The sequence below is a fragment of the Meleagris gallopavo genome, chromosome 2, assembly GCF_905368555.1.
Source record: "Meleagris gallopavo chromosome 2, MGAL_WU_HG_1.1, whole genome shotgun sequence".
Taxonomy (NCBI): Eukaryota; Metazoa; Chordata; class Aves; order Galliformes; family Phasianidae; genus Meleagris; species Meleagris gallopavo.
The window spans coordinates 76717743-76742573 of NC_139405.1; the positions used below are offsets into that span (position 1 = coordinate 76717743).

Below are 24831 nucleotides of genomic sequence, written 5' to 3' on the forward strand. Positions count from 1 at the left end.
TTAAGTAATATAAAATCTTTTATTATTATTATCCAAGGTAATTTTTTATATTTTACCAAAGGTACTTTTATTCTTTCTTTACAAAGCCGAAAGACATAACTGGATTGCTTGCAAGTCAAACAGAGACTTCAGATGAAAAAGAACATTTTTCAGACTAGTTACCTGAGTTACAGTACAAGGTTTAAATTCAGACAGTATTGCTCTTCAGAGATATAACAATAAGAAATAAGACTTTCAGTTCAAAACCTAAATCAGTGCTTGCAACAAAAATAACTTTCATGAACCAAAACAAGAGATACCTTACATAACACATATCATACACTTCTGCTTCCCTCTACAATAAATTAATACACACAATGACTTAAGTATTAGAAAAAAATATTTACAAAAACAAGATAAAACACAGTATAAAATTTTTTCTTCCAAAGATGTATGTCTTTCAAGAAATAGTTTGGTATCAAGTGTGAAATTTCAAGTCTTACAAAATCGCTTCTCACTTATTTAAATGCATGAAGGTCAATAAATAAGATTGTATTGAACAGACTGATATCTTCATACAGTTTTATGCAGTAAAAGCGTGCATCTCTTCTTGAGAGTATCCAAGATCCTTCAGATATCTGAAAGTCAGAAATCAAATTTGTAACATCAATATTTGGAATCCAAAATTCAGCACAGACACAACTTCAGCACCTCTACTTTGTTTATATTAAAACATGCACACCAAAGTTTTCCTTCATTTACCTTACTAAACGCATTTAGGAAACACTTCATAACCATATATGACATGTTAGGATACCAACACAATTCCTAAAAATAAATAGAGCTATCATTTCTTGCATCTCTGCTTTATTAAAAGATAATAGTTATTGGGCAATTCCACCCTCCATTAGATCTGTGCAGCTGTCCTCAACAATGTCACAGGAAAGACAACCTTTTATCTTTAAACATAAGCCATACAATGCAAGTATTTGGTACAGATGTAAATAAATACATTAATAATAATTCAGAGAACTGCTTGTGATGGAACAGCACCTTTGATTTTTTACTTTTACTAACTTAATTTGTCCAGCTAACACCTACACAGTAAGCTTATTTCCAATTATATCATTTTTTCCTCTGAGTAGTGAATTTAAAGCAGGATTTGGAAAGAAAGTTAGAGAGATGCTCTTAGAAAGTTCTGGTAAGTTACTAAAGCTCATGAAACTCGCATACTGCATTTAATCTTTAATTAAAAGCTTTGTTGAAAAGCACAAAATAAAGCCATTTTTGAAAGACTTTCAGAAACAATATAGCTGGCAAGGCTGATCAAACTTCACAGATTCCTCATTCTCAAACTCATTACTTAAAATACTCACTGTAGTCCCTGTTGTGTAAAAGGCGTTGGACCGCAGATGCAGATAAGCACCTTGGAGTCTTTTTTACTTCTTTTCATACACTCAGAGAGAAGAGCTGAAGAAATCTTCCCCCGTTTACCCACCCAGTCTTCTGCTGGCTCTGAAAGAATGAATTGAACCTCAAACCTGGAAAGCAGAAGAATATTCCAGAAATATTGTATTTTATTAGAAAACAGCAATATAAAACACTACTGAGATACTGCCATCTGCTATGATTGTTTTTTTTTGTTCTGCTCTATTCCTACTGTACTATGTTAATTCTTACAGACATTTAGCTGTTCCTAGCACCAAGTCAATCAAACAGCCTCCAAAGTTGGGTGTTCAATTATTTAATGCAATCTTTAAATGTTAAGAACAGGAGCTGTGTATTTCACCTTACAATAAAGAAATAAAACACAGCAGGTACCAATCAAGATACTAAAGCACAGATTTTATTTTTCCATGACTGACTTATCCAAATGTTGGCATAGCTCAATCCACAAGCAGGGAAATAAGAATGTTTAGCCAAATCTTTGAAAATATCAGCACAAGTTAATTAATGAGAGAGTGTTCTAACTTGTTTCTAAAACCCACTAACAGTAGTTATCGAGTGAAAAACAAGCACTTGTGTATCTGAGGCTGCTACTGAAAGGGAAAAAGGGATTTTGCTGTAAATTTGCACAAAGTCTAGACAACAAAGCTTCGAAGGTGCCAGACATCACTATGTTATGAAATAATATTGATTTTTCACATCAGTGCTATGAAGGAACAGATGAAATTAATTTGTTCGCACAATTTCAATTAAGAATTACATAAGCATAAATGAAACATACTTGTTTCACCAAAAATCCAGGCATTAGTAATTTAACTAGTGCTAAAAGGGTACTGAAATTAAAAGGCAACCTGACATTCCTATGTCTCCTGACATAAATATGACCTGCTAAATGAAGTTAACATTACACCTGCACTACTGTGTTTTAACCCATAATTAGATTGTAACTGAGAAAAATAACAGTGAATAAACAGTAAGTAAAAATTTAATTAGGGCCTAATCTGAACTCTGAATTTCAATCTAAGAGTTTTGGCCACAAAGTGACACTAAAAAGACTTTTCATGACTCCTCAGTAAATTCAGAGTGTTGTTCATTGGGTACACTATCCTAATCTATTATTTCTCTCTCTTTGCATATCTATATGTCCTATCACTAAGGCTGATTTTCTTCATCTTCAAAAAGCTTCTCTGACAGTCTTAGCTTAGCTATTATTACATCTAACATTCCATCTCCAACAAAGATCTCAAACACACCAAACTCTTAGCTTTCCAAAACATAATGATTTACCCTGCTGATATGCATCTGTGACCTGTATAACCAAATCACCTTCCACCTCCTGTGTCTCGTTAAGTTCTAAATAAGAGTTTCCAGAAGCAGGATGTGCCCTTGTGCCATAGCTGTTCAGTTACTGTATGCCTCCAGGTGTGTTCTGCCATACACTGGGATGATACAAATTGTTCTTCACAAGAGTTGTAAATACCTTTCATCTTTAAGAGCTAATTGCTCTAGCTGGTTTCTCCAAAGTATGTCATCGTTTTTTTTGTTGAAGAAGATCAGCTTCACTGTCCTTAAAAATAAACAAACAATTTAACTGCAGGTTGTTTCTGTGTTTGAAACACATTAATGAATCAGAACTTAGTGGATTATACAGAAGCTTTTTACATTAAAACAAACAAACAAAAACCCACAGTCTTCCATTCTCTTCTGAAATCTTTTTGCTACTAATCCACTAAATCTTTCTGGATGTACTTTAAATCTGTTGGAGTTGTGTCCCTCTTCTAAATGCCCCTAACCTTGCCTATGGTTGCAATCTATCCTTCAGGAATCACTGTTTTTAGAAAAATAAAGTCTCTTACAGTTACGAAGGCCTGACTGACAATACAGTATATTTGCTTGTTAAGATTTATCTAGTGGTTTCTTAATATTGTTTGAGCACTAATGCTGCAGTTAATACACCATTAATGAACTCTATCAATCTTTTCTGTGTTACATCTCTGCAAGCTGGCATATGTAAGTGGAATTTCAAGAAGCTTGTGTCAATACTAACTTCCTGAAGATAGAATCCTAACATATAGGAGTAAAGAAACCTAATTCATGCAATACTACAGCTGTGAACCTCAGCTCCATTCATTGATTCAGTGCCCAACACTTTCCTATATGGAGAAAACTTTGCTTCTAAGAGACCAGCAACAGACGCGTTATGTTTACATGAAGCTGCACTGAAGCTATTAGTTCCCCTCTCCTCCACTTGTTTAGCTTTCACAGCCATCTTTCATTCATGTCACATATGCTAGGACTTCTGTGGAGAGGAGTTCATGGACTCCAGCTGCTCCTTAACTGCAATGTTCTCCCTGAAGACATCATGTTTTTCTGTCTTCTAACCTTTTTTCTCTTTTGCAGTTTGGTCACAATTCAAGATACCAGAAATCTCCTAAAAGCTATAGCAGATGCCAAAGACAAGAGATCGTCTACTTAAGAGAGAACACATTCATTTTCAACTGTCAAAACTTCAGCACCGAGGTATCACAATTATGTATAATACCAATCATCAACAGCACTACCGAGAGAAGTTTCAGATGCAGTACAACTCAAAATAACTAGCAGTATACAAGCTCTGGAAAGCCTTCCCAAATCAGCCATGATGAATCTTTAAATCCTAAAATTAACCCAAAGACCAGGGTTCTTTACCCAGGTTCCCAGGGCCCTGATGACACAGAAAGTAAAGCTTACTTCAAGAATGTAATGCTGTCAGAGCTGGGGTGATGCTCCACCGCATCAAGCACTGCTCAGGTGAGGAAAAGAGTCAACAAAAACACATATGGGAAAGCCATAGAATTTATTCCTTGGGTACAAAGGTAGGAACTGGGATGTGCAAGAAATAACTCTGGACACTCTTACTGATATTCCATACTCATTGTATATACATTTACCTGGTGCAGTGCTGCTCAAAACATGTTATAAAGAAAATAAATACCCCCAAAACTTGGAATTAATTGGTAAAGAGTACTGCTACAAAAGAGGGAGAAGGCAGCTAAATGGAAGATGTAGAGATTTAGATATGATCCCTATTGCTAGAGAAGACATATTTGAGAGAACAGTGATGGAACTTTAGATCAGAAAAAGAATGAGGAACTGTCATTATAAAAGTTGATGGGAGAGTCAAACATACCGCAAACTTCTGGAGATGATAACAACAAACTCTGTAAATTGCTATGAAAGGTCTTAAAGAAGGGTGCACAGACAGAGGAACAAAAATGATCCTTACATGAACACAGAGGAAGAAGAAGTAGAGAATGTTGTAAAACCAGCTTCTAAAACAGAAAAGACTGCTGACAAAAGCGGAACATTGTATTAAGAATGAATATAAAATTAATGTGGTAATTTAGGAATGAAAACCTAAAAACAAAACAAGACAGCTATCAGAGAGAATGAAGAACAGACTGTTCTAGAGAAGTGTTAGCCCTCTGCTGAGTGCCTCTATGCCTCAGCCTTCTTTATGAAATGCATCCATCTGATTGTAGCAATACGCCACAAGTAAAAAGGAATAAAAATCTCATCTTAAATAGGAAAAAAATATTCTTCTGAGAGGAATACTGTGTCCTAATGCAATCTGGCCAGTAAGATATGAAACAAGACTGAACTAAAATTGTTATGGCTTCATATACAAAAGGATATTGCAGACAGGAAGAGAATAAATTGCATTCCACGTTCACTGTAGATAGGAAATAACAGACCTAAAAAAAATAAAATGAGAAGACAAGCTAGGCAGAATGAATGGAAATCCAACGATCCAAGGTAATGATGTCAAGGAAAACACCATGTTGGGAAGCTGCAGGTTGTCCAGTGTTAGCAGTACTAGCTCAGAGTCTCAGTCAGCACCTGTCTAGAACTAGACAAAAGCTGCTTCAGCAGGTGATGTGAGCATAAAATCATTCAGCATTCTTTCTGCAATTTGTGTTCCAGTGTATGTGAACCACATCTATGGCAACTGTTACTTTGCACAGTAACATAAAGAAAATAACATTCATATATTCATATATATCATATACACAAAGTATACAAATACTACATAAATACATGTATACACATGTGAAAGACTTCTGCGACATTTGCTTTAAAATAAAAGTTGGGAAAAAAAAGTTGAGGGTAAATAGCAAAAATAAGGCCATCAAACAGACACCTACAGCAGTCAGACACACAAAGCTTAGTACCTGTACTGAATCAAGATATTCTAGCTATTCTACCTCATGAGCCTCTATGGCAAGTAGAAAAAAAATAAATCATTTATTTTAATTAATAAGAAAATATATGCTACTGCAACCTGAACTGCTAGTACTGAGTTCCCATAAGAAACCATGCCAAAGAGAGTTAAAATGAACACTTCTGGCCATCTTTCAAGGACACAGTAGACACAAGCACCAACTGTGCAGCAGTAGTCTTTCACACACATTACCTACTGTGTTTATTCTGCTTATGGGCAACATATTAAGACAAGCATCTTTTACTATTGGTCTTACTTTCATATTATATTTACCTTACACATATAAGTTTTCCACTCAAGAAGGAAAAAAAAAGTCAAATTCACTTAATAATGTTTCCCAAATATTTTGCCAGATAATAAATTCATTTCACAGTGCCAGACTGTCCTGTGCTATTTGCATGTGACAATACAAGATCCTTTGGAAAAGCCTTACCCTCAAACAGTACATACGTTGTGTCCTCACAAAACAGCATCTTTTGTGCCAGACAACATGCAGTACAAGAATGACATACACTTTAGATTCTTTTCTAGAAACAGATTATTGAAGTATACATGTAACCCTTTTTATCTTTATTACAAAGACTAGCCTTCAATTTAAATCCTTTATCCTCTTTCAAAATGTGCTTTATGAAGACATCATGAGCCAAAACATCCTGTGCTTATATTCAATAAAACCCAGTAACACAAATTAATAACCCTTGTAAAAGTCTGAATTTAAAGATAAATTTAAAGATACAGGAAAGAAGTGTCAAATCCGTAAAACTATCCTCTGCAACACCTCTTAAGAAAATGAAGAGGTGGCATGAAGGTCAGGCATGTTTTCTATTTACGTGCTCACATAAATCACAACAGTCCACATTGACAAAAAGAATCTATTAAGAAATTCCACTAAGCACGATGCCGGAAGCAAACCGTTACTGAAGGCAATACAAAAATACCTCGTATCTCTTTCAGAAGATGCACTCCAGTCATCCTTTCATTTCCTTTTGAAGTTGAGCTACCATGTTATTAAGTTTACCTGAAGTCTCTGAGACTTTTTAATCACTTCTAGTTTACATTACAGATTAAATAAAAGATACACATGACAAAACATTCTTTTAGGGATCCACGTCGCCTTTTACAAGAGAACAGACCCAAGGCAAGCAAGAATCATGTGCTCTGCCTGATGGAATTGAAACCCGTCTTTTAAGACAGCGGCATGGTCAAACTCAAAAGCAAAACAACAACAAAACAATAAAAACAATGGACCATATCTGGAGTTATTTTAATTTGAGCTCCTAGTCACATTCTTCTCAAGAAGAAAAGATTCTTCTAAGAGATACTGAAGAAACAGTTGAACTCCAATGAAAAGCACTTATGTCTCACATCAAACCACAGTTTACTCTTTACTGTGAAGAGGACTGAGATAACTATGCCCAGGAACCCAAAAAGCTAAGAGAAGCTCCAAATTACAAACAGTAAAACAAATACCATAACTACTCAAAAACTGATGTGATATTTATATGTCTGCAGTGACACAGTTCAAGGCAAATGAAATTAGCTGCCTGCTGAAAATAGAAGGAAGATTATAATACATACAGTTACATTAGCAAAATGTAATTAAGTGGCACGTAGAAAACTAAATGGTAAAAGAAAAAGTGAGAAAACTTGAGCAGAGACATTACAAAAAGAAAAGGTGCTCTGCATCAGTATCTCTAAAATAAACTGAAGAAAAATGCTTTCATGCCCTTTGGTTTTGAAATCATTTTATTAATACTGAGGACAGCCCATCATACTTCATCTTATTCTTCCTATGGATCACTTCAGCTTGAGGTTAAATCATAATTAGTGTACATACCGGAGACAGTCAACCTTAGTCAGAGCAAAATTCAGCAGCTTAACCATTGGTGTGAAGCCCGTGCCTGCTGCCAATAAAAAGAGGTCTTCTAGAGCTTCAACTTGTGACTTCTTGAAGTTACCTTCAGGATTGCTGACAGAAATATCATCACCTTTAAAATCAAAATAGAATAGTAATCCTTAACGAGATGAAAACAAACTAATAATCTGATTTTTAAAAGTTCCTTTTATACTCCCTTTATCTTTGTAGTGTTAGGATTCATTTCAGAAGGGTACAGTATAAATCACACATGGATCATTTATGCTAACAGAATGCCTTGCCTTTATGCTATGACTACACAGATTTGTGAAGTTACTATTAAAAATCTGCCTTACATCTGAAACACAAAAAGAAGCGTAACTTGAGTCTAATAAAACAGATTTCCTTGTCTTTATTAAAAAAATAGTCATTTTTATTTAAGAGTATATAAATACAAAACAAGCAACTAATATATTTATATACACAATCAAATACAAGTAATTAACTGCTTGATACAGCTGACATATGTGCAAAGATAAAGCCAACCTCTGCAAAACTAAACAAAACATCCTAAACCACATATTTACCTATTTGTAGGTGGTCAAGTGCCTGTGTAAACAATCCACAGGAATAAATTTTGATCATTAAATATATATGCACACCATCCTGGCAAAACGGTTCTTTGAAATCCAGTGGCAAAAAAGGCAATAAAGGTGTATACGGTTTTACTACTTCTGTCCCTAAAGAAAAGACAAAAGATAGCTGAAAGAATAGGAAAATTGTATACAGTAAATTATCTGCAAACAGCAGAGGCTCAAAATAAAGATATGTGTTAAGATATCTATGGTCATATTTTCAGTTTTTCTTACCTGCAATGATTTGTTTGAGGTAAACGTGTTGTCCAATGGGAACCTGGAGATGAGTGCTCTTAGGCAGCATAAAGCAGAAGAGCTTGGTGTCATGGGTAACTTCTGTCTTAGAAACCAACTTGCATTTCCTGTAGAACAATCCTAAAAGAATCAATTGCCTGTTACTTACATATCTTCTAATAAGAAAGAAAAAAAACAATAAAACCAACAAAATCAGTAAAAATACTTTCTAAAAATACTACAAATAGATGCTTTTGTATCATTAAAATTATTTTTCTAATTTGGAGCTAATTTTTTAGCCTTGCTTTAGGCTCCTACCAGACTGAATCTGTGTTATTAGTTAGCAATGACTATGGAGAAGCAGAAAATCAATCCAGTTGTTCTTCCAGAAAGCAGAACCATCTGTACCACATTGTACCTGTTCTAAAGTCACCACAGAACTTTAGCATGAGTACACATCTGTACATTAAAACAGCTTGGGTAATGGAAATGAAAAGTAAGTGAGGCAGAGCCCCACACTGCCTAAACCCACCCAGCACTCTGGGTATTTATTCAGCTGATCACCCTGCACTCTTGCTGTTTCACTGCTACTGACATTGCAAACATTTCTGATAGGGTTGTCCACAGGGAATAATACTTACAGCTCTTGCAGAAAGATGGTATATATTGGTTAAAATGTATGCTTTGGCACTCTTCCATCAACTACTATCCTAGCACAGTCCACCTATAGTTACAGCACTGATACTGCTACACTATACCACAACACCTTGTAGATGCTCACAGGAATTTCTACCCCATTGTTTAAAACATCAAATAAGTTACAGCAGGAGCTTACACTGATGACATTTTAAGAATGGAAGTGTCCACGTTCATGTGCAGTTTTTTCACCTTAGATAGACAATAATATAGGCATACTGGCCTATCAGCATTCAACAGCAAAGAGCTTTGCACATTTTTTTTTTTAAGGACACAACATCAACATTTAAATGCTTACACCTGACATAAAATAAAACTAACTAACTAAAAGTGAAAAACAAACACAACTCAAGGCAATGCATCTGTGATAGCTGCACAGATAGTGCAGCATAAAAATGCCAGATGTAAAGCTATAAAATAGCTTTAACTAGACAGCTCAGCTCTTGGAAGCAAAGCAGCTCTCAAGGCTCTCCTTTAGCACTGGTACTGCTCCTGCTGTTGCCTACCTGCCTGCTAGAAGAGGTGCTGGTCCACAGAGCTCGGTGCAGGTACACAAGTTACAATACCTTGTATCAGTTGTTCTACCTGCTCTTCTCAGCCATGGGAAAATTTGAGTAATTTTGCTCCTCAACGAAACAGGGGTAAAGTTACTCCATCTGCAGCAAAAATGCTTTTTTTTTTTTTCCATCTTATTACAACTGATACACCATGTAAGCACAGCTACTTGCACAACCAGTACGTCCTTCCTCTACTCTTTTAAAAGTTCTCAGGGATCTTTCTCAGTTGTCTCACAGCTACACACTGGATTAGCATAAGAAGCCATGTATCTACAGGACATCACCCTGGCCAGTAGCATACACATTCATGCTACCTTTCTGAAGGGATTACTCTTCTAGTTGACTGTATTAAAAATGCTTCTAGCATTGTCACAGGTAAACAGTCAAATCACAACTGTCCAATCTTAATAATATTACTATTCAATAATAATAATGCAAAATACACTATACTAAACTGTAAATAGTGTTAAGGAGAGCTGCTGTGTTTGCAACACACTTCATATTATTGCTTTCTGCAGTTTGTTGAAGAAAATGTAATATTTTCTTTAAAGACTTGCTTAACCTCACATATAAAAATGCATCAACTCACTTTATGAGGTCAGTATTACTTTACCAGGCTGGAAGTCATGATCATTTTACTTCCACAATATTTGTTGTACTTCATAAAAGGTTGTTTTGCACACCAAACCAATTTCACATCCAGCAAACAGGAAAAACAACTGAGTTGTTAATTACTATTTCTGTGCTCTTAGTACAAGAGATAAGGATTTCTCATACTCAAACAGCATTTGCTCTATGGGAGCAAAATTGAAACCTAGGCAATTTAGAGGCAGGAGGCACAATTCTAAGCAAAACTGAGTGAGGCTAATTAAGTCTACACTACGCAAACAGAAGCCTCCTATGTGTAGATATTATTGCCATGCTGAAAGCAGAGAGCTCAGAATAAAGGAAAGACATTTAGCTGAACATTCCTCCTTCATAACCCTTGTAGTATGTTCAATTTGATTTCCCAATTAATAAATCGCTGAATAAAAAATTCTGGACCATGGTTTAAAAAGCCAGATATATCAATGTATTTACTATATTTCCCCACCTTAGTAATTGAGGAACTGAAGAACCTCAACTCAGCAAGCTCTGACTGAACAGGTTCTGAAACTTGCATAAGCAAAACAACCTAAATGTAGCTAAAGAGATGTGCTTTTATACACATGATCTTCCTTTTTGGAGCACAATCTCTCAACTTTCATGGTCTAATTACCATAACTACGAGCCAGTAAGAGTGAACAATGTTTAATCAGTTCTTAGCTTTGCTCTCACACATAAGGCAGTCTAAATTTAGTCAGCTTTTGAGCATAAATAGGCAGAGGGTCAAGAGTGCTTCTGAGAACTGAGACAGTAGCAGTAACATCAGAAACATCTTTATAATATATTATGTTATTGTATGGAAATTTCTAGTTTAGCTGGAAAAAAAAACAATCACAGTGATCAAGGTAATGCACTTGAGTGTTGCCACAAGTTCATACTATTCCCTCACCACAAAATGAATTCATATGTAACATCTACCACCCCCTGCAGATGCAGCAGCTTATTTAGAGCTGGCTTTGAGTGCCTCATTTACGCATAGCTCAAGTTACAAAGGTACAGAGTGCTGGAACAGTGTTACAGCATTGAATAGGGATGCATCCGTAGTAACAGCAGGATGTAGGGGTTTTTATTTCTTCACTTTGTTACTCCTACATCCCTTGCCACAAGGCAAAGGTCTACCGAAGTTTTCATACAGATAGAAGGGATATCAAGCACACAGGCAGCCATGAGATGCAACAACTCTCAAGCAGTTTTCAACTTCCCCTATTACATTCTCCCAATCTTTCTGCAAGACTCAAAGACCTCCAATTCTACTGGAAGACAAAACAAGAAAATGAAACCAGGAAGAAAGAAACAACAAAAACATTTCTACTGTTAATCTGTTCAAGGAGAGTATCTGAACAGTTTTCAACAACACCAGAAAACATTCTTAAAAAAAAAAAAAAAAAAATGAAGTATAGTCACAGAAAAGAAAAATCCTGGGACAAAACATGTTTAACATGCCCTAAAAAGTCTTAGAAGAACTGCTAATGTGGCTATATTTACCTCTTTCCGTGCGCCTGATAAGTGTATTATGACTCTCCAAAGGCAATCCCAGCACTTTCCATTGAATATGATCCTTTTTCTTTAAAATAATCTCTACCTTCCCAACTTTTTCAGCAATATTTACTACAAAAGAAAATTGTTTCCTAGTGTTACTTTTAGTTACACTTTGTACAACAATATGATTTTACTCTCCTATTAAAGTCAAGAAGGACTAGTCATGAAGCACAGGATTAATGCATTATATTATGATACTTCCTGTTATCTCTAATGCTTTACAGGGCCTTTAGAATACGTATAATTGATGTATAATATTTAATAAATCTAATAAATACGTTGTGAAAAGATTCACAGTCCTTCTGGTCAGAAAGAACACGAAGTTCGAGTCCTTATTTACTGGAAATAGTTAATTGTTTACTATTACTATTACTTACATACTTCCCTTTTTTTCAAATGGCCATTTGAATGAATAAATAAGTTTATGAAAATCCCATTCAAAACATAGAATGGTTTATATATACACACACAACACAGCTCCCTTCTAATTATTTTAGTGATACTCCAAAGGATCAGAGCACATCAACATTATTATTATTTTTTTTTTTTTAAAGTTTAAGTGTCAAAATGAAAAAAAGAATTTAATTGTATGGTTTGATTCGGTTGACTGTGTCAGAACCTGACGGTATGAAAAGCTGTAAAGTACCTGATGGATCAGAAAATTGAATGAAAGTTCTGTATTTCTTCTAACATGGGAACGTAGAAAAGTTACAAGAGACAACTTACCAACAAAGTCATCTTGAACTTCATGATCCAAGTCTGAAATAAAGAGAAATAAATTAGTTTAAGCAAAAATCGTATTACATTCTAGTCTTTATATATTTGTACAGCTTAGAGCAAGAAATACTGTGTGAAATAACGTGCCTACAACTCTATGCATCTTTACTTGGCTCTGAAATTTCACTTTTGCTTCATATTAGTCTCAGTGCCTTCTGCAAGCTCATACATAACACGTTAAGAAAGGCATCATTTTCTCTTTTTTTTTTTTTAAAACAGTGACGCATGATATAATTATCAACTTGTATTCATCAAAATCATTCCACCTGCTCTTTTTGAATAAAGGCTTTTTAGTAAGTGATCTATAACATTCACCTGAAATAGAGAAATTTGCATAACTTTTACATCAGCTTCTTATTACACTTTATTCCGTGTTGTTTAGGACATCAAATAAGAAACAGAATAAAAAAATATATACATACTGACCAGATGAAGATAGAAGTTGATAATGTAATCATTTTCAATACAGAGGAATAAAATTTAAATGGTATATACAAAACATATACGACCTGATGTGAAGGTTTTAATAAAGTAAAATAAAAATTAAGTATTTTCAGCTGTAAAATTACAGTACCTACCAACTTCTACAAGATACGAATGGTCATCCAGTATGATCTCTCCCCTTAATCTTTTGTGTTGACAGTCCACTATCACCAACTCTGCATTCATACCCTTTCACAGACAAGAAAAAAGAGCATTTTAATGAAGTTCTCCAAGAATTCAAGCTGGATCACAAGATCCTGTAATTATCTCTTTCATAAAATAATTTACCTTCTGCTTAGTATATATGACAACAGTGATCAAATCATCTGTTTGAAACCAGTCATAACTGTAAAACAGAAGTACAGGAAGAAAAAAAAATATATATATATAAACTTTTGTTCAGCATACCAAAATATATTTAATCAGCAGTTTTCAAGCAGAACTTCTTTCACAAAGATACCAGCCAAACACATTATTTACTATGTTTTCAAGAGGTAAGCCCAGCAATTATAATTTTGAAAAGAAGATCAAAATAAATGCAGTCTAATTATTCATCCTAGTAGTGCATAGCAGTTAAAGTTCTATGCAGTGGTTTTAGTTACAAAGCATATGCATCCTCTTTGCAGTATATGAACCTTCCAAGAAAGATGGTTGAAGTCCTTGGCTCCAAGCAAAGTTATTAAATTGTCAGAGCAGCTTCCAAGAGTTACAGGTTCTACCTTTATACCACAAAACCACAGTTTCCTTCATTTGCCCAGATTTAGGCTTTACATTCTCATGATTCCCAAGCTACCCAAATCTTGTAATAACTACAGGGTAAGGTAAGCATTTGAAGGGCATACTGTATATTTCTCATTGCTTTCCATTACCATACACTTGCCAGGGTTTTCAAGACCTCTTCAGCATGGTAACCTACCTATCCAAGGCAGAAAAGTATACATCTGACTGTATCTTACGCTTGGCTCTCAAGTGTACATCTGTAGTTCTGACATAACTCCAGCATCATGAAGTCTGCAATCTCAGTAAGTGAAAGTCAACAATTCTACGTATTCCTGGTGTGTACAATACTACTGTCTTCTCTCTTCCCCAAGTCCTAACCACTTCTGTTTAGTGTTTGAACTCTTGGAGAAGAAAGAAGGGATGCTCCAAGACACATTCTTGTTAGCCAGCACCTTTCCATTTGACACCTGGGCATGCCAGACACACATGAGGAAAAAGGAAGCAAGGACTGAGGAACAACCCCAGAAGATAAGCCATGTTCCAGTTGCAAAATGGGGATTATGAATGTGGTTGCACATAACTAGCCCAAACTTTATGTAGTCACATTATGCAAAAATCAGAAAATAAACCTCAGAGATTCAAGGACTCATGGAGAAGAAAGATACCTCAGTGACTTCAGGTACTTCATTGTGTTTTTAAGGTCTGCTTTGTTTTACATTTTCAAACTGCAGAAACCTGAATAGCTCTATCACATCTTAAAACATTCCAGTCTGAAATGAGGTACCTCTCCAAGGCATGCCAATTATTACCGACAAGTAACTCAAGTAAAAATAAAAATCAGCCCACTTGGAATCACTTCCCAGGAGTTTTCTCAAGAAGCAAAAGGCTGAGGAGCCAGTGAAAATAAACCATACAGTTGTATACAATGCACAGCAGTAAAAGTGTTAGAAGCCAAGAAATATACTTCATCTTTTGCCCGTAAGGTCAATAAGACCTTTGGCAAGCTATTTAAATCTGAACCTCAGCTTTCCTACTTGTGTTGGTAATGAGATACTCATTCAGCTGAAACATCAAGATCTCAATATGGAAAAAATCGTCTGTATTTACGAAGTACCACAAAGAGTTATTAAATAGAATGTTCAACGAAATGAAAACCAAAAGTTTACCTTGGAGTTTTATCTCTAGCAGAAGCACCCAGTACTTTCCTCTCAGAGAGCATACCTACAAAGGGCAGAGAGTTGTTAAAACACGTGCTGTGATGCTCATTTAATAAAAATCATACTAAGACTTTTTTCAGTTTTATATGCTAAATATCCTTTCCCAATATATGGCGGTTTTCTTTCCACAGGAAAGTATTCATGTCCTTTATTTTGGTTTTATTCAGCATTCAGCCCAAGAAAGCAGGCTGGAGAACATGAATCTCTCTGTTGCAGAAATTAAGAGTTCCACATCCCACAGAATCCCTGCATGCGAGTTTCCTGGTATGTGTAAGCTGCTCTGGCTCATCAGGTATTAACTTGTCCTTTCATACTTTGTGACAGTGAAGCAGGGATAAAACATATTAATCAATTCAACGGAACTATTTGTTCAGCTTTGACTTCAGCTGACATCTCTCTACTTTGTGCTCTGCTAGGAATTTGGAAAATATGAAACAGAGATAACAGATTAAAGCAATTGCAATCCTTTCTCAATTTCAATAGAAGGAAGCTGTGTAGAAACACAATGGAAGAAGCTGCACTGACTGAGATACAATTTTGTAACACTGCATGAATAGCAGCAATTTCACCAGACAATGGTTAGGCAGAGCTCTAAGCTGGTAAATGCTGGACAAGTGAAAAGGATTCCAAGTCCATTCAAAGACAAACCTTGCAAATTAGAAAAGGAAACACATAATAACGATTTAGGTAGGTGAGAATTCACAAGCTTATTATCTTCAAGGTGCCAATTCAGTTTGGGAGTTTGAATAGAAGTTTAAATTTGGGAATTACATGACTTCACTATGTAAAAAGTACATAAAACAAAGAGCACTATTCTGGTCTAAACCAATCTGCCAAGACTACAGATCATTCATATGAGGAATGGGGCTTACTGGTGTTAAGTCATAACAAAGACATATAATGTATGCTTGGGCTGCCCTCTATAGATAAGAGAACTTTGTGATCATACACGCTATTTGCTTTTGTGAGGCAACAGAAATATACAGCTGCCAGAATAAGAACATTCTAGCAAACTAAGTTATTTGTTAATTGCTCTGAAGTGCTGTAAAATGTTATTTGAAAATAAGAAGTCACACTACAATAAAAAAAGAAAATCATTCAGGTGATGAATGAATCAATTAAGGTTAGTGCTTTGCTGTGCATGATGGTCATAAAGAAGAACTGGTAGTGAATCCAAAGGCTGATGGCAGCTATGAAATGAAGGAGTTTCAGTTACTGAGAGAAACAAGCAAGATGGTGAGCAGAACTACAGCTTCAGCTTGTTCAGGGAACTGGTTGGCAAAATCTCCTGGGAGATCAGATAGCAAGACTGCTGATTGATAGTCTCTTGGGTTATCCTCATAGCCACACCAGAGAGATGAGTGTGACAAGTTCAAATCTGAACAGAAAATTAGCAGGACTACCAGGTGCAAAAGGTGTGATCAACACTACAAAGTGCAACTGCTGACTAATTACAGCTGGCATTCCTGCTGCAGACAGTAACAAACGAAGGGAAGAAGCTGAAACACTAAAAGTTATGGATACCATTTAAAGGGACTTGTCAGGCTAAAGAAATAGGCTGACAAAAACCACATGAAACTCAAAAGTAAATGCATGATTTCATAGCAGAACGGGCCGAGGAGCCTGTCTGGATAAAAAGCAGTTTTGCAGAAAACTTCCTTGGGACATAGTAAGCAAACCTGGGCAAGTTAGGGCACATACTACATTACAACACTGTGATGACAGAAGCCAAATGCAACCCGAGCAAAAAACACAGCTTATCAGCTTGAGGAAAGCAGTTCTTCCCCTCTATTTAGCATTTGTGAGACTACATCTGCAGTACTGGCTCTGTTTTGGCTCTCCAGTGCAAGGCAAAGATTGACACGAGCAAGTGCAATAAACAGCTACCAAGTCGGTCAGCAGCTGGAGCAAAGAATGCTTGAAAGTACACTGAGGGAACTGGGCCTGCTCCATCTGCAGAAGAAAGGACTATGGGGGAAGTTTTAATGCAACCTTCAACTACCTAACAAAAAGGGGAGGAAGGAAGTATGGAAAAGACAGCAGAACTCTTCTCAGAGTGGAACAGATGAAGGCAATAGACGATAGCACAGACAGAAAAAAATCTCCTTACACTAATATAAAAAACAAACACATACAAACACCAATACCACCACCACAAACTCTTCTCTTTCTATGATGGTGATGTTGCTCATAGCAGTTTGATCTCACATCCAAGCTCACCTTGACATGAGCAGAAGACTGGACAAAACAAGCTCCAGATGTATGTTCCAACCTAAACTATTTTAAGATTCTGTGAAAACTTTCTGTATCTGTTATTTTCTTTGTTCTCTGAAGACCCAGAATAAGCTTAATCCATATTTATAAACTTTAAGTATTACTAAGAAAAATAGGAATGCATACATTACTTACACTAAAGAATCTCAGCTTTTGAACCACAAGATTTAGTTTTCTGTACTTGAAGTCCTAACTCAAGCTCTCCTCCCATCACTCTTTTCCATGCCATTTGATGTGCTTATACTCAAACACCAAATTATTTTCAGATGGTGGAACTGCCCAAGTCATTTATTTTACTTTTAATATTACGGAAATATGCATCTTCATAGTTTGAGTACATAAGAAATTTGGTTTAGCTTGAATGTATAAGGTTGGAAAGCTCATTATTAAAGTATGTCTTTGATACTTACTTGCTTTCAAACAAATATGAAGTTTACAAGTATGCTTTGGAAATAACTGTGTTGAAATTTTGTTTGAAACTCAAACATGAAGAGATGCCCAGGAACATATCTGCCTTTAAGACTTAAAATGAACAATATATCCTGGAAACTTCAGCTTTCATTGTCTCTTACACTACAGGCTGTTGATTGTCACAAAAACTCAAGGATGCAATTAAGGTAATAGCTATGAGCACACTACACAATACAATTATTATTTATACTTTTTGGATCAATACAACAAAACGTCTTCACCATACCAACAACTTCCTAGATAAGAAAAAAAAAAAAATCAGAGCCCACACAGGTTTCTCTTTCTAACTTTCAGACAGTGCTGCTTATTTCTAGACTAATTTTGACTTAAATTTACGAGAGCTACAAAGCGAGACAACAACAGAGTAAGAAAGACGTCTTACAAGGTAGAAGTACATCCACAACAGTTAAAAGTCAGTGCAAAAATCTTTCCTGTTTCGGAAGAAGCCATATCAAACAGGTAAACTGAATGCAAGAAACAAGCATCAGCACTTTGGCAGCTTCACTGGAAAGTACAATCAGAATTATTTCCTGTCTCCTGAGGAGTCGCCTATCCTAGACAAGAAAAGTTATTTCATGATCCTTCTTAACCAAGAAGAGATGAACACCAAAATAGATGGTATATTTAATTTACTACTTGAACCAAAATACTTGTGGTGTATTTAGTGACTAATAACTGCTACCTAGTGATATAATTCTAACATAATAAAGTTGAGTTTGTGTTCCAGTTCTTCCCGCCTTTCAAAGCGGGATGAATATATTCCAGTACGTTTGTTGATGAAGTCAGGCTGCAGACCCTGTCACAAAGTTTGGAAAAAAACATTGAAAAAGGATATATAGGGGAACAGGAACAAAAAAAATAATAATAATCAGTTTTTCTTACTTTTATATATACGTTTAACTCAAAGGTATTTTTGTGTACTTCAATGCTACCGCATACTGCAAAGCAAACTGCCTTTTGCAAATCAAGTATGAGATACAATGTTCACAGAACACAAGATGGCAAGAAGGACAGTAAGAACAGAAGAAAACAAGATATCAGTTTGTATTCTTTCATGCTTAAAAGTCAGCCTCCAGATCGAACTGCATTATTTCCCTTCATAGGTGTTCATTTTACTTCCTTTACCAGGAAACTCCCAGCTCACCTCAACTGATTGGACTTTATAAACCATATTCTGCTAGGAAGCCTCTTAGTATACTAAGATGACTAATCACTACTAATCACACTAATTTTTCCTAAAAAGACCAAAATCAAATACAGAGTTCTTGCACACTTTCAATCAAAGCTACTCCTGATACTCGAGGAGGGCTCACCAGAGGCTTGTACAAAGCTTGACTGCTTCCCTATCTCTGCAAGGACTAATGTCAACCTCCTGTATCACAGAACAGAATATTTGCTGCTACCTTCTCTAGTAGAAAGTTTGTCCATCTCATACTTCCTTTTTCCCCACTACTGTGCTGCCATCTTCTAATGCTTTAAATCACTGAATTGGCAGTGTCTGATTAGGATTTTGCCTTTTGGAGTTCCCCAAGATCACCACTGTCTCAAAATCAGATTCAAACGTAAAGACAGAAGCTGGATAAGTACCGTGCATTAAAAAATATTCAGGTAAGTTTAAGATTCACTTCCCACCTTGCTCCAGAAGAATACTTACCATTCAGCTGTTTTTTCTCTTCAGGTAGAGCAGAAGAAATGTCTACAAGCATTAAGAAAAAGAAGCATGACAGTGAGAGCTTGCAGTACAGTACTTGCATACATCATATTAAAGAAACGATCCAAAGTAAAGCTCTCCAAACAAACCACACCAATAACAGATCGACCAGGATGCTTTGGGTAACAAGAAGTCACAATTAAATGTAGTAGCACAGATACTACTCCAAAAGATTATGTGTAATAATAATTTAAAAAAAAAAACAAACAACCTATAATACAAAATGTGAGAAGTTGCACAGCTAAAGGGTAGGAAATCAGAACTTATCTGACTCTTAAAAACAAACAGCACAGATTTCCTTGTGCAACAGTAAGCTTCACAGCCAAAAAGCTAAGTCTGTCAGACTTGGAAAGGCAGTGTTTGAAGATAACATACAATAAACACCAAATCTGACCTACCACTACCAAAACCATCTGCCAAAAACACAGGAAAAAGAAAACCTTCTTTTAAGTTTCTTCTTTCAAGTAGTTTTATTTGACAAGTTAACATCTGAACTTCTCATTAAATCTCCAGTATGCTGCAGTTAACTCCAAATAACAATAAAACAAAACAACAACAAAAAAAGCAGAAAAATCCTAAGTAGATAAACGCACAGTGTCAACTCATATACGTAGTGCTCAACTCAAGGACAAAGTCATTGCATCTCTTGATCATATACCTTTCTTCTAGTCCCCTGGAAGTACTCAAATCCCTTTCACCTTTATACACATCACAAAATATACTGGTGCAAAGACCCCTTCTGCATTCAACTTTATTAAGAGACAGGTCATGGGAAAGCAGAAGAATCTAATTTATTCTTCCTGCTCCCTTTCATGAAAGCAAAAAAAGATGAGCGTTTCTCCCTTTATTATGGGCTTCTGAACCCCTCCCTCTGTTCTCTCCATCACAGCAGTCAAGAATAGAGGAAAAACGTCAGCATGATGGCAATGAAAGAAAGGCTTCTGGAACAATCCACCAAGTACACGGTACTGTAAAAGGACTTCAAAGCTGAACAAGAATTGCCCTCATCACAGACTTCTACACTGAGGTGAAAACACTCCAGGATGAACGGCACAGTTCCTCCCAAACTTTTCTTTTAAAATGTGTTTCTCTGTATATTCTGCTATACACTACTTCAAGCCATCTGCTAGGATAGGCAAATCAGTCACAAAGTCTCATTTGTCATTAAAAAATAATTGTTTCAGTTCAAAAATACACTCTCTTTTCACTTCAATACACAGCACTGAAATTGGCACTGCGGATTCGAGGACACTTGTTTAAAAGTATTTCCAAGACACAACCCTTCCTCTCTTTTCCCCGGATCATACTATACCTCTTTCAGCATAATATCAGCGACACAGTACAAATAAGTGCATGCATTCCAACTCCCAAGTTATGTCTGTACATAACTTCAGTGGTAACAGACACTGATGTATCTATGAGAAACATCATCAGTGTCAATAGCTACAGCCAACAAAGTACACATTAGCACAGATGTTACAGCTGAGTACCCTGAAGGCAAATCAATAATGGCAAAAAAAAGCTTAATGTTGTACAGGTTTGTTGAGAAAACTGCAGGGAAAGGGAGATTCTGAAATAATCTTTTACATGCCTGAGTATTGTTGTAGCTACTGCACTGTAACACTGCAGTATCCCTTCTGTAGAATCTCTTGATAGTCACAACCCTACCCATCAAACAGCATTCCCAGAAGACAAGTTGGCAAAACTATCACCAGCACCTTTAAAAGACTCTTCTTAGAAAGCATGCAAGGTCAAGCTTTGCTATCCTTATAAGTTCAGTGAATAAATGACCATGCTATCTTCCAAAATACTCCAGAACACGGGAAACAAAACTGAAAATCACAAACCTACCAGTAATGCCCCAACAAACCTACACTGCACACTACTGAGTACCAAACAGCACATACCAATGCTTGCCCCGCTGTCAAAAGCTCACCCTCTGCCATGAAAAGAAAGCAATTAATAGTGTAATTCAAAGTCCCTTCTCTGTACCATTCATACTGAATCTGCACTTTATTCTTCTTTTTTTTTTTTTCCAGATCCGAACTTTGTCAAAGGCAGTCTTCTGGAAAGAGAAAAGACAAGAAGTATTGCTGCCTGACTATTGACTAATCACTTATATGCTTGATAATTCACTATTCAGAAGCAAAGGATGTATAACCCAATATGAATCACAGAAAAGTCTTGAGAATTTTGATACCAAGAATTTCAGTAAACATGGTCTAATCAACTTTATTCTTTAATTAATAATTTTCAAGCCTGAAATGGCCAAAAGAGACAAAGGCAACCAAACCACTTTCATACAGCGTGTAACCTTCACCCTGCAAGTTTTATTAGTGCAAAACAGATAAGAGCAGTCCTACTACAGAAGAAAGCAGAGAAAAAATAAACACCAGAAAATGGACCATTATAGCAGTCAGGAGTAAAGATATGTTTATTTTTTTAACGATTCATTGCCATGAGAATTCCTCCAGTTGCAGAAAAGTGACACTAACAAAATCAGTAAAAGTCAGGTTTACTTTTTTATGTTTGTGATTCAGATGACAAAGTAGCAGTAACATATCCATAACAACTCAACTCCACGAAGCTGTTATGCTGTCAAGGTATCTCCTTGCATTGCAGCACTCAGCTTAAAAACTGTACAATGAAATTAGCTCCCTAGCAACATAGAGATGTAAAATCCTATCACCCTTTGAGTACAGAACAAATTCAACTTAATGACAAAGTGATCTAAGTGCTAAGCAAATATGCCATGTTCCCTTGTCAGAAGTTGAAGAGCAGCAAGAGATGCCTGAAATTGTGACCTACAGGATACCACAGAAGGTGAGAAAAACAGTTGCAAGTATTAATTCTGTCATGCTTTCACAGTAGTTTTGCTAAGGGTCACTATTCAGTAATAGTATCTGGTTGCAAGATACTGGTGTTTTTCACTGTGGCCTGCAAACCGAAACAAATACTGAAGATAAAGTCTCAGAAACCATTGCCAGCATTTTAAGACAATATGCTACTTTCTCTCGCTGTCCTGGCTCTGATGAGGCTGCTGAATCAGCAACATTTTCTCCAAATAAATTCAAACTTTAGCAGACCCAGTAAGGAGTTTTCTAAAAACAGTAACTGTGTCCATAAACTGTGTTCACAGATCTCATTTCAAATGCAACTTTCAAGACCTATGTCTGGGGCTGAAATCATCATAGTGAAAAAAAAAGACTTATTTTAAGATGCTCTAAATCACACCAGAGGGCTGTTCAGGAGAGTTTGCCTGCCGGGGCCTGAAAAAAGAGCAATCCTTGGGAAAAAAATATGTACCTATTTCTACAAATATATAACCCTTTTCTGATGATTTACAGCAGAAGAAAAACATAGCAGCACATTATTTATATTCACTTGTAAAACAGTTTCTTCTTCAGGTATATACTACCAAAAGACTACGTATAGGCAACAGCCTTCCCCTCTGTATCAAAATACAGACACTACTTGTAAATACAATGATTTCTTGCAACTTCCAGACAACTTTGGAATAAAGCATTATCAGAAATTATTTCATTTTAAAAGCCCTCACCTTTTGGAGCAGCAATAGGCTTGAAAGCCATTCTCCCAACAAGACATTCCTTCAGCATCGATTCATAATTGACCCAACGATGAACCTATATTAACAAAATTGGTTTTCACAACTTTTGTAACTTTTACTGTGTTGTAAGATACAAACACCATTTCTGCATAACAGCTAATATAATTCATTTCTTAGTGTTTTGTTCTTAAGACACCAACTGATCACATTTTTCTGTATGTATTTTTACTTCTTTCACAGGCAACAAGTATTTAAACACACACACACACACACACACACACACACACAGACCCTGAGTATGTGACAGTAGCTTAATTTATCCATTTTATGTTTTGCAGTACCTGAACATCACCACCTTTAATGACAGAAGGTTTCAGAACAGTGTTTTTATTGTGTTTACAACATAATAGAATTTGTCCTTACCACAAAGGAAATTAATCTTGTTTAGATACAAATATAGGGAAAAGGACTGATGAAGGAAACAAAACAGAGCAGAATAGACACATCGACATCTCCTATGAAGTTGGAGCATTTGTTTGTGTCTGACAATCATTGAATTATTGGGAAATAATCTATTTAAAAAGCCAAATAAAGTGATGAAAGAGCAGTAGTTTACAGACCAGAACTGAAGAACTTCCACAGGGAATAGATGGCAGAAAAACCAACTCTGATAGGGCATTCAGAATAACACCTCAGGAAGAGAAAAGGTAAAGGAGTGCAGCGTGACAAATTTGAATGATACAAAGAGATTTAAAAATAAAAACTTTCAACTGCATGAGCTAAGCAAACGAGATAAGGAAGTTCCATCCACAAGTTGGAGCTGCATTTTACACAGGTAGTGGAAAGAAAAGAAAAATTTTGAGTGAGAGTTATGTTTTTTAGAAGTTTAAAAACACCAGCAACCTACCAAACTCTTAAATACATCAGTATCTAACAGATATAGAATGCACAGGCAACAGAAATGCCTCCAGAACTGGAAAGACATCAGCCAGAAACAAAAACCTGGAGGTGGTTTTCCACTCCTGTGACAAAACAGACAAACAAAAATGTACCAAGTATGTTACAAAGTTCAGATACACTTCTTCGGGCTTCTGGAAATATCTTTGCTGCCAGGATTCCCATTTCTGAGTACATCACACCATACTTGACAGTGATTTAGCTACAGACTTTCAGGCCACAACTTGACACAGCACAAATTTTCAAGAGTGAAAATGCAAATTTCTTTAAACCCAAGCAGATCTGTGACCAACAGAGAAATATACCCAAATCCTGTGCTCAGACACTTCATTTGTCAGGAGATTAACCAAAAACAACAAAACAAAGCGCATCACAACTCTCCTTTATTTACATTTATTCTTAAATACGTTTTGCAAGTTAAGACGTAACATACTGTGATGTAAGAACTGTAAAGAAATAACAGAATTATTTCAGAAACAGAGGAAGTTCCCTTTTTGCTCTTCCCCAGTTTCCCAAGAAAACCCTGTGAGCCAAGGAGATGGGAAAAATGCCTGCTTTCAAAAAGACCAACTCAGTGAATCACCTCCTACAAAATCAGGTCTTACAGGAAGTCTGCAGACCTTCTTTTCAGCCTTAAAGAAATGGTGAACAAAGAAGAGAAGTTGTCATCTTCTGATTTGTTCACAATGAGTTAATAGCAGTCCCAAAACCTTTTCCTCAGTACTTTGTTCACTGATAATGCAGTAACTAAGTTAACAGACAGACAAACACTACAAGTATTTGTAAAAATAATGAATGCTCTCTGA

The 24831-nt window shown here is 36.0% G+C and overlaps 1 protein-coding gene across 2 annotated transcripts in view; it reads right to left on the reverse strand.

Moving 5' to 3' along the window:
- The window catches only part of CYB5R4 (cytochrome b5 reductase 4), a 27548-nt gene continuing 2717 nt past the window's right edge, over positions 1 to 24831 (reverse strand). The window contains exons 3-16 of one of the 2 annotated variants that reach the window (XM_085217698.1): positions 23976 to 24090; positions 23060 to 23144; positions 19444 to 19485; positions 14994 to 15048; positions 13396 to 13453; positions 13203 to 13296; positions 12574 to 12606; positions 11794 to 11916; positions 8411 to 8551; positions 8129 to 8281; positions 7524 to 7674; positions 2906 to 2992; positions 1356 to 1520; positions 1 to 617 (exon numbers count right to left, since the gene is read on the reverse strand). In XM_085217698.1, the coding sequence (XP_085073824.1) occupies positions 563 to 617; positions 1356 to 1520; positions 2906 to 2992; positions 7524 to 7674; positions 8129 to 8281; positions 8411 to 8551; positions 11794 to 11916; positions 12574 to 12606; positions 13203 to 13296; positions 13396 to 13453; positions 14994 to 15048; positions 19444 to 19485; positions 23060 to 23144; positions 23976 to 24090 (1357 nt within the window). In that variant the 3' untranslated portion in view covers positions 1 to 562. The remainder of the gene's footprint in view (positions 618 to 1355; positions 1521 to 2905; positions 2993 to 7523; positions 7675 to 8128; positions 8282 to 8410; positions 8552 to 11793; positions 11917 to 12573; positions 12607 to 13202; positions 13297 to 13395; positions 13454 to 14993; positions 15049 to 19443; positions 19486 to 23059; positions 23145 to 23975; positions 24091 to 24831) is intronic. The other variant, XM_085217697.1, reaches the window with a different exon arrangement.